Source organism: Phaseolus vulgaris, chromosome 10 (genome assembly GCF_051622355.1).
Source record: "Phaseolus vulgaris cultivar YP4 chromosome 10, ASM5162235v1, whole genome shotgun sequence".
Lineage (NCBI taxonomy): Eukaryota > Viridiplantae > Streptophyta > Magnoliopsida > Fabales > Fabaceae > Phaseolus > Phaseolus vulgaris.
The window spans coordinates 7,391,197-7,402,439 of record NC_143507.1 but is presented as its reverse complement, the minus strand read 5'-3'; the positions used below and the strand labels follow the sequence as shown (position 1 = coordinate 7,402,439).

General features: G+C 28.6%; 1 protein-coding gene and 2 non-coding genes across 3 annotated transcripts; all 3 read right to left on the bottom strand.

Annotated features, from left to right (window-relative positions):
* Nucleotides 1-280: 280 nt before the first annotated feature.
* On the bottom strand, nt 281-441 carry LOC137819892 (U1 spliceosomal RNA). The gene has a single exon (XR_011082475.1). It is a non-coding gene; the product is annotated as a U1 spliceosomal RNA (small nuclear RNA).
* Nucleotides 442-2,358: 1,917 nt separating this feature from the next.
* On the bottom strand, nt 2,359-2,518 carry LOC137819890 (U1 spliceosomal RNA). The gene has a single exon (XR_011082473.1). It is a non-coding gene; the product is annotated as a U1 spliceosomal RNA (small nuclear RNA).
* Nucleotides 2,519-3,012: 494 nt separating this feature from the next.
* Nucleotides 3,013-8,156, bottom strand: LOC137818990 (putative polygalacturonase At3g15720). Its single transcript, XM_068622676.2, has 8 exons — nt 7,938-8,156; nt 6,856-6,990; nt 6,024-6,188; nt 5,720-5,927; nt 5,485-5,566; nt 5,279-5,384; nt 3,884-3,994; nt 3,013-3,301 (listed from the first exon to the last, which is right to left on the bottom strand). The coding sequence occupies exons 1-8, from the start codon at nt 8,094-8,096 to the stop codon at nt 3,074-3,076; spliced, it is 1,194 nt and encodes a 397-aa protein (XP_068478777.1). The 5' UTR covers nt 8,097-8,156; the 3' UTR covers nt 3,013-3,073.
* Between the last annotated feature and the right edge of the window lie 3,087 nt (nt 8,157-11,243).

Below are 11,243 nucleotides of genomic sequence, written 5' to 3'. Positions count from 1 at the left end.
CTTTTTTGTCCATGATTGAATTATTGATTTAGGTGAAGATTAAGTAGTAACTTCATTCCATCCTTGGAAACAATGGTGTAAACTCCTCATTAGTATCTTAATTAATCTTTAATTATAACTGATTTGTGATTGATAAACTAGGTAAAGAAGAAAATAGTAAAGTCTATAAACATACTAATTTGGTAGAAAATAACACAAGAGTATTTGTAATTTGTACTTAACAATATACACACTAAAGAAATAATTCAAAACCAATCAGAAATAAATTTTAAAGTAGATTGCAGGGGCCGCGCGAACGCAGGCTCCCTATTCCACAAATTATGATGTAGGCTCTGTCACTTGGACAGACCTTAGATCAGCACCCCTTCCATGTGCAATGAAGGTCACTGCCCTAGGCCATAGGCCTCATTGATCACCCATTGACCCCATCCAGGTAAGTATGTTTTCCAATGCCACAAGCATTTGTTTTATAGCTCATACACTTTATCAATTCCATTAGTTTTCTAATGTGGGACTTAAGTCGTCTTCTTTGTACTCTGCCAGTGCAAGTTCTTTTGGAAGAACTGTCTTTTGTATTTGAGTAAGTAAAGTACAACAATTAAGAAATGTCATCAAAATCATCTTTTAAGCCAAATGATTTTGACTTGAACTGCCATAGAATGGTTGTTCATATGAAAGAAATCAACAGAAAAGTTCAATTTGAGGAAAAAGCACGATGGCAGCTGTGAATTTTTTCCTGCTGCATAAATGTAGCCTTTTATGAGGTTTGTTTTTCCTTAGTGTGATATCTTATAACTTATCTGTTTTTATCTATCTGTACTAGAGGCTCAGTGTGTTTTGTTGGGGGCAGTTCTTTTGTATTTGCCATGACACTATCTATGTTAAATGTATCTTGTACTTTTCTTTTATCTTGTTTTTAGTTATAAACAGGTTGGAACACTGTGTCTTTCCATTTAATATATTTTTTTCTTGCTGATAATATAAATTAAGGAATATTTTAACTACAATATTATTTTTAACTAAAAATTCGAAGTAGTATAGTGCTCCTCAAAATTAAAAGAATAATAAGTAGAAGAAAAGGTAATGTTTCAATTTATTCATTCTTAATTTTTGGAGATAATTATCTTCTTTCATCAACTTCAGAAGATTTCAGAGAAAGCACTCCCAATTTCTGCTTGAGTAAGCATGAAGCACAATGATATTCTTTTTTTCCGTTGTTTCTGTCTAATATTCTGTGTGGAAATGCATTCTGTTTTCATTCTTTTCTTTGGAAAATTTTGATATCTGTTTTACAACATGATCACCAGGCTTCTTCATGGTTATTGGAATGTGCCAATTTTAGTGCTTGTGTTCCTGTTTTAGTGCAGTTCTTCATGGTTATTGGAATGTACAACATGGGTTTGATCCAACTTTGATAGATTCTGAATGCTTTGATGAACCTTGTTCTTCATTGTCCATTAAGGGCTTGCTGGATATTGATATATTCGTCATACTAGCTTCAAAATAGAATAAAGTTGTTATGGATTTGGTTCTATAATCTCTCCTTGCTCCTGCTTAAGATAATTATGGACTTACCCTGAATCATTTTTAGTTCTGCAAAGACATTACAAGTCAGTGTTTATGTAACAATACTTCTTCTGTTCATGATTGAATTATGGATCTAGGTGAAGATTAAGGAATAACTTCATTCCATCCTTGAAAAGATTGGTGTAATCTCCTATTTAGTATCTTATCTGTGAACTTATTTCGTGAAATTATAACTGATTTGTGATTGGATGTAAATGTAAGACTGTTTTTCATTGATAAGCATGAACAATAATAAAATGAGATTCTTTTGGTTATAGGTTGAATCAACATGACCAATAGAAAAAGTTGATGATCAGTCAAGTGAGAGGTATATTTCCACATTTAAGGTATCCTATTCTACCTCCCTACGCTCCTACTGGATAGACAGCACCAGGCTATTCTACATTCATCCTATAATCATAAATTTGTTAGAATATACTTCTGTAATAAATGTTTCAAATTTCAACAAACCAGATCATACTCAGGTTTGCTCAATGAACTAATTAAATTGGATGGGAAAAAACTGGGTAAGGAACCAAATAATAGAGACTAAACTCAATAAACAAACTAATTTAGGACTATGTAAGGAACCAAACATAGGAATAGGGCTTAACATTGAAAATTAGTACATTCCAGACAACATCAGTTAACTCAACAACAATATAAGAGGTCTCAACTATAACGATCAAACAGACAAAAGAAACTAAATACTATAATGATCAAACATAGACAAAAGAAACTAAGTATCAGAATGGAGCCCAAGTGAGTGATGAATCCTTAAGTTTAGATTAGTAGAGGCCGCGCGAACGCTGGCCTCCTCTACCACAAATTTTGATGTAGGCTCTGTCACTTGGACAGACCTTACAACAGCACCCTTTCCAAGTGCAATGAAAGTTGCTGTTCTAGGCCATGGGCCTTCATGATCACCCATTGACCCCATCCAGGTAAGTATGTTTCTCAATTCCACAAGCATCTGTTTTATAACCCATACATTTTACAACTCCATTAGTTATTTCAATGTGGGAGTTCATTCTTGTTTATACTACTGTCTTTTGTATTGAGAAATTAAAGTACAAAAATTAAGAAAACACAAATGTCACCAATATTATCTTTTAATCCAAAGGATTTTGACTTAAACTGGTTGTTTATATAAAGAAATCAATAGAAAAGTTCATTTTGTGAGATAATAAACTCAGTTAAATATTGAGGAAAAGACATTATTTTAATTGATGTTCAGTATTTCCTGATTGGTACTCAGTGCTGGCCATTTGGTTCATGAAAAAATAACTGTGAATTTAGATTAATTTTAATGATTTCATATTTAAACTTTCTTTCTATTATTTTAGAACTTTCTCTTTTATTTCATGTGTGTCGTTCTCCTAGTTTTGCATGATTAAGAGAAAAAAAAACTGAATTTAAGAAAGAGAAAAGAAGAAACATAGATTTGATGATGAAAATGATAGTATTAATTATTTGATATATGGCATATAGAAGAATAAGAGAGAATTCATGGCAATAAGCAAGGACAAGTTGGAAGTGTAGATGAGACTGTTCCATGGGCATTCTTGCAAGAACAAGAAGCTGGTTTTCCTGGATTAGAAGAGGCAATGTTGTTTTGATCCAGTACAATGTTGTAACAACCTTGTGGACCACAATTCAAGGTAATGGCTTCATTGGTCATACTTGTTCCATGAAATCCACGAAATGTGATTCCACTCACTTCAACTCCTCCATTCTAATTATGCCAAAAATGCAAATTTAACAAGTAAATAAATTAGGAAACAAATTTAAACTCAAATATATTCTTTCACTCAATCAATCAATCCATGTACTCTATAAGAGTACACTATAGTAGAAGTAAATGAGTAATAGTTAATTAAAGAGATAAAGAAAAACTATATGACCAAACTTATATCAAATTTGAACCTATACCCAATTTTTATATAAAATAACAAAAATACTTTTAAATAAAAAAAGAGTGTGGATAAAATTACTATGATTTTTTTTTTAAATAATGTTTTTAGATTTTTTTAGAATATATTTTTTATATTTCGGAATTATTCTTTTAAAATGAGATTTTGATTTTTGAATTGTATTATAAATTTTAATTTTCAGAACATAATAATCTATTCAATTTACTTGTCCATAATTTTTTTTATTTAATTTTAGATTTTCATTTTCAGAATAAAGGGTGTTTTTGGAATTTATCATTTGTGGAATTATTTAATATTTTTTATACAATTTAAAATATTAATTGCATTCTTTAAAATTTATTACGAAATTTTATATTTGCAGTAATGTACTAATATAAAGTTACCTGTAAAGAAGGCTTCCTGTTAGTGTAGAATTGGTTAATAATTATTGGGTTTCGAGTTTGTATCAATGTAATTTCCTCAAAAGTGATTCCTCTTGCATAACCAGTTCTACCCTGAAAAAAAAAATAGACAATATATTTAATATTCCATTCAAATGACAAAGGACAATGAAAAAATATTTAATTTTTCCTTTTGTTTCTTCTGTAATTTTGAATATTCCTTAGCAACTAGTTTTCCTTTTTTCTCTTAATGTTACATGATTTAAAAATACATTACCCATTTATAAGTAGAGATATCAAAATGGTTTTGTCAGACACTTAATAACTTATCGTTTATGTTAAGCTAATTTTTTTATCAGAATAAATAAATAAATTAATTGAAATATACATTAACCTGTTTAAATAAAATAGGTATAAAACAAATAACTTAAATATAAATAAGCTATTTTTTAACCTAAGTCATTTGATTTAATGGTTACATTGTCAAGACTAAGTTAATCACATTTACTTATGAGTATAAAATGATTTGGGAGATAAATAAAGTGTTGAGGAGATTTTAAATCGATTATGATTTAGTTATGTTAAGTATGAGGGGATTTGAAATGTAAACAACTTTAAATGAATTAATAGAAATACTATTATGACGGATAATATAATGTGTATATATTCTAGTGTTTCATTAAATAAACGGTAAATTTTATATTAATATGAACATTTGTTTGCTTTTGTTGGACTTTTACTTGCTTTAATTATATATATTATAGATTTGAAAAATAATAGAACTTTTTTAATGAATATATAAATAAAAATACATCAAATTGAATATTAAACTTTAAAATTTTAAATAAATAATATATATATATATATATATCCTATTTTCATTATATCAACAAGTTGTAATTTTTGTTTAAATGTTTTCTGTTGATTAGAAACCTACGTAACATGGATACGGACACTGACATGACACGGACACGAATATATGTATAATCTTTAAAATATAGAATACAAAAACACGGATCTATATATTATATAATTATGAATTATATAAATGGAAGCATAAATATTTTTTCATGACTGGTTCAAAAGAATTTGTTCCTTATTTTTATAATTATAATAAAAATTTATACAATAAATTTGAATTTTTTAAAAATTATTGTATTTATTATTTTTAAAATTAAGTTAGAACAGTACTAGAATTTTCAAAAATCTAACAAATATAATTTTAAGTTGAAATCGATAAATGTCGTACGAGCGTTGATACTGATGTGTGTGTTTGACACGTACACGTCACTGTCTGAATCTAGAAACACACTACATAATATATATATATATATATATATATATATATATATAACTTTAAAAAGAGACATAAAAAAGAAGGTTGAAAACAATTGTTACCTCAAATGTTTTGATTCTTGCTCCATTTTGTGTTTTTGTGAAGTTGCAATTTCGTACATGAACTTGTTCCACTGTGTTACTGTTGCCATTTCCCAGGCTCCCAATGCTGATTATTTCATTAAGACATATTATAAAAGTGTTTTAGGTTAAAGATATTAGTTGCAGAAGTCACAGAAAATAAAGTAAAACACAGTTTATACAAAAACCTTATTCCATGGCCTGGTCCACAAGCAATTCCAGTAACATTGACATAAGAGGAGCCACCACTGATGGCAATGCAATCATCACCTATATGAACAAACACAAACTAAATTACAACTGCACATAAAACACTATATTCAAATTTAATACATATATATCTGCATAAGAATCATCTTATGTATATATTATTTCTTACTGATAAAGAAAAAGAAAAATCTGCTGATATGAACATTGGTTTACCACATGCTATAGTTGAATCTCTGATCCATACATTTTTGGAACCATAAACAGTGATTCCATCAGTATTATGACTGTCAGCAGGAGACAGAATACTGATACCAGAGAATGTCGCTCTCACACAGCCGTTTATGTTTATGTGAGATTTTAGACTGTTAATGATGTTCAAGTGGCTAACACTGAGACCAGTGCATGCATTGAAAGTAATCACCTTCACACAACATGAATTGGAAAAACATAAATCAGAATCTTGTAAATTTAACCAAAACCTTAGTCAATACTAGAATATCAGAATGAATTTTCTAACCGATGGTCGTGGACATGTTCTGCATGGCCACCATGAAGAACCGAAGCCATCGAGTGATCCTCCAGTACCATCAACTGTGAGACCATTTACATTTGTGATCAAAATCCAAGTATACTTATAGGATGGCCATGCACTCTTGGTAGCTGCAACTATTTTCCCCCGAAGCTGCAAGAACATAAATGAAACTGTTAATGAAGTCAGAGGAATAATTATCATTACTAGTTGTTAATAATGTGCAATAATGATACATTGTAATTGTGTTTATAATCAATCTGCAATGTGTGTATATATATACTATTAAATAACATAGCAAATACGTTTTATTTTCTGATATTAATTGCATTGACTTTTCTATTTAGTATATTTATGGAATAATTAATTAAAATAAAAATTGCATTGGAAAAAATCAAGAGACTTAAAGTACCAAAACGTTGAACTAACAAAAAGAAAAATGAATGAATTATGAAGTAAACTTTAAGTCTAACTTAACCCCATAAAATTAACTCATAGAATGAGGTTTGCACCCATATATATACAATGAAATATTCTAATCTCTAGTCGATGTGGGATCTCCAACACACCCCTCACGCCGAGAGTGACATCTCGTGCGTGGGACAATATATTATTGGTGGTCCGATAACGGCCTGATAGGCCCAACAAACACTCGTTATAATAGACTTTAAATGACTCTGATACCATATTATGAAGTGGACTTTAAGTCTAACTCAACCCATAAAACCGGTTCATGAAGTGAGATTTGCACTCACTCATATACAATAAAATATTTTTATGTTGATGTACGATCTCCAACAGAATGTAATATTATAAATACCTGAATTTGAATATTTGAGGCATGGCAAGGACCCTTTAGCATTAAGGGTGACAAAAGGAATTCATAGTTTGCAGGTATGACTAGGGTTGCCATCCCTTGTGCTCCACAAGTGCTTTGCCAAGCTTTTAAAAATGCCTGCCATCAATTCAGAACACAAATTTTATTTTAATTAATTTAAAATCTAAAATCATCACTTTCTTGAGATGAATAAATAATATTATTGTAGGGATTTGTAATTTTTTAAAGAAATATCATACGCTAATATAATGTTATAGACACTAGTGAATATTTTTGGAATGATAAAAAGACAATGAAAAGGTTTATATTATGTAGAGATGGTATAATAATGGTTGACTTCGTATGGTTTTTTTAACAAAAAAAAAAAATGACAAATGAAAACTACGATCACAAATTGTTTTAAAATAAAAATTTACTCATTCTATATATTGAAACTTTTGTTAGAGTGTATTTCAATTTATGAACTTGGCTTACGATACGTACTCAGCGAAAATATTGACGTGATAAATAAGTATTAGAACATTGAAAATGTGAGATTATCGTTAAATATCGATATGAGGTTAAAATATAAAATCAAAATTCCACAATTAAGATTATAAAAACTTGAATTAAAAAATATACATACTTTTAATAAGAGTTAAATATACTCTTTTTTTTTCATGTAATATAATATAAAATTGATTTTTCGATCCAAATTTTATATCATCCAAGTATTTATAATATAAAAATGATTGAAAATTATCATTCTTTATGTAGAATAATTGTTAGTTTTGTTTCAAAAGATTGATAAATGTTTTCAAAAGTCGTTGTTTTGATTGGAAACCGATGTCCACATAACTATTACCAATGGGTTGATGAAGTGAAATATCATATTGAACCAATCTCACAGACAGAAAAACTCGTTCAAATTATTTTGATACCACATGCACTTGATGGTCTAAAGTTTAGACCAAAAACAAAAATTCAATTTCGTGTTATAAAATATATTTAACCCAATTAATAATTACAAAACAAAAACACACAAAGCCTTAAAATTGCAAATAACAAAACAAAAACACACATACTTGTGTATCATCCGATCTCCCATCTCCCTTAGCACCATAGTTTATGACATTATAAAATCCATTTTTGGTTTGACTTGACCCATGGCATAGGCATGGAGAAACAAAAGCAAGAATCAAACCAAAAGTGATTATGCTTTGCATGTTTTCACACAAGCCCATTTTTTTCTTATTTGGTTGAATTCCCTTTGGAAGAGTAGGGCTCGTGGATAATTGAGTAAAGTATTTTTTTTTTGTTTTGTGAAGGAAACATACATGTGTGGTTCAGTATATATAGAAATGAATAGGTGCCCAATTATGAGAAATTATTCAATTTTTATGGTATAATATGGTTTATGTAAAAGGAATTTCTATTTAATAAACTTGTGGAACAACAACAATCACTTAACTTAAGTCATTTCTACTTGATTACGAAACGGAATTCTCCTTTTTTTAAGGTCATCAATGATGAACTATGTAATATATTTTGCCATTTCTCCCATAATTTAATGTATCATTAATTAAAATATGGACATTTGGTTTAAATGTGTTTAAGTGTATTTAAGTCAATAATGATATATGGACAACTAATATATTAATTAATTATATAATTATTTGATAGGCATTTATTTAATTAATTGTTAAAATATCATTGGTTAAATAAAATATTTCTCTCTTTTTTAGGTTTCTCATATTTTACGCTTGAGATCTACAATAATGTCATCGACACAATGTGTTTTGGACAAAAAATAATTAGTTGTTATAGTGACTAAATTAGATATCATTTTATAAACTAAAAAAAATGTTTTTAAATTAATTTTTATTATTGTTAAATAGTTTCTAAATTGGTATCTAATTAGCAACCAAAGTTTTATCTACCAATTATTTAGATTCTAAACTTGGTAAGAAAAACATTGGTTGTTAATTAGATACCAATTTAGAAACCATTTAACCATAATAGAAACTAATTTATAAACCAAAAAACTTTTAAGTCTCTAAAATAAGTCTCTAAAATGGTTTCTAATTTAGTCACTATAACAACTATTTTTTTTTTCTAAAATTGGTTTCTATTTCATGATTTTCTTGTAATGTTAGGCTTAGTATATATTAAAAATTTAAAAAATGTTTATGGGAATTTTATTTCACAACTATATACTTTGATGCATAATTGAAGAAGGAAATAACATTTTTTGGATGCAAAAATTGTATTTTTAAAATTTAGACTTTCACTTAGAGTATGAAAAAAGAATTAGGTTGTGAAATTGGTGGTAACTGATATCGTTGACCAAATATAGGAAGAAATTTAGCTACAGTATTATAATATTATTAGTTACATTCTTCAATCAAATGGAGAGTTTCATATCAATATTTGTGAATATTTCACACAATCTTTTATAACGTAAGTTAGAGAAGCAACAATCAAATTCTAATGGAAAAACGTCAAGGCAACATATGAAACGCTTAATAACGTTTCTCCAATCTTTGGTCCAAAAATAAATTATCCCCAAAAAACAAGGTTTGTTTTGGTCAATGTAACATCTTTATTCTTACCCATATCTAATAATATAATATGCATGTAATATATAAATAATATACAACTATCTCATACTGTATACCAGAATATATCTCACTTCATAAGAATTTTAATATATAAACAAAGATTTAAAAACAAAACATTCAAAATAAAAACATCTCATCCTCCAGTTGTTCATTGAAGAGCATTATCACATGCAACCTCGTCTCCTCGTCTACTCTCATGTAAATAAATGATCATCACATATAAAAAAAAAAACAAAACTCAACAACAATAGAGTAAGCTAACCATAAAAATATTCTATATAATTTCAACTTCAATTAGCAAACATAAAATCATAAATTCTCATTCATTTTTCAAAAAATCATCAAGTATCTCTCATAATTTATCATTCACATTTATCATGTCAAACTTCTACGGACCCATATACTCAAACACTTGACTCTACTCCCGGAAGACTCGTGCATTGACTTAGACTTAGATATCTGCACATGTCATACTACCTCACTATGAATTCACACAGCTATGCACATAAAATAATCTCAATATTATATAACCTAGTATGACAAGGTTAATTCATATGATTTGAAAGACCAGATTGTATTTCAAACCACATCACATGAACCTCCTGATGAATATTTTGTACAACAATTGTACCGAGTCAAAAGTAGTAATTTGTCCCTAAGGACGAATATCGAACCCACAAGGAACAATTATTTAAAATCCTAATAGTAACATTCACTAAGTATAAGAATATGTAGAATAATTTACATGAAAATTAAATAAAAGCAAAGTAAATGAGTAAAAGATTTCAATTAAGAAAATTGGGAATGAGGTTAATCATTCTCACTTGTCTGTAGTTTTAAACATATAACATTCCATCTAGATTGACATTGATGCGCATATAAAAATCATTTATATCAATTTCTCACATACAAAATTATTAAGAGAGTCTCCTAAATATCGATTCCTCGCATATTTATAAAAACTCCTTAGTATTACGAACAAATGTTATAAAGAAATTAACATTTCAAAATATTCATGACATTCAAAAATGTTAAGCATTATTATTTAGGTCAGATGCGTAGAAGTACTTTGAGTTAAATATAAGGATCAAAATCATGAATAGTTTCAATCATGATCAGTTAAATCTATCATCTTTTAATTTGTTGAGTTCTAATTCATGTTCTCTAAGTTTCCAGAACAATGCAGCAGTGGAGAGCTTGGATAAATCTTTGGATTCAGAGATTGTTGTTACCTTAAGCTGCCAACTTTTGCCAAGACATTTTAAAATCTTTTAGTATTTCCGACATTTCCTTATATGAGTTGCACTGAGACACCCTGAAGAATTCATCCATATTCAGAGTAGAGGTTATGATGTTTTTGGCTAGAGAAACATATTGAGCCTTCTTCTTTTCACTATCGCTCTATTCAGACCAAGGCTTTTTCACTGTTTCATCTTTGACAACCTGCATAGGCATAAAAGTTTCATTTACCACTGCATCCTAAATTTCAATGTCAATGGATTCCATAAAAAATTTCATCCTAATTTTCCAGAATGCATAATTCAATCCACCAAACATAGGGGGTTTATTGATAGACACACCCTCAACAAAAGACAATTTAAACTCATACATATTGAACAAAAAAACTTGAGTAAGCTACAAGTCTTAGCTCTTGATACCAATTGTTGAGTTTATTAATATCTAAGTTCAAGAGGGAGGTGAATATGACTTATAAATTTTTCACAAAGAAAAATTGTTTTAAGAAATCCTAACAGAAAAGAACAGATTGAT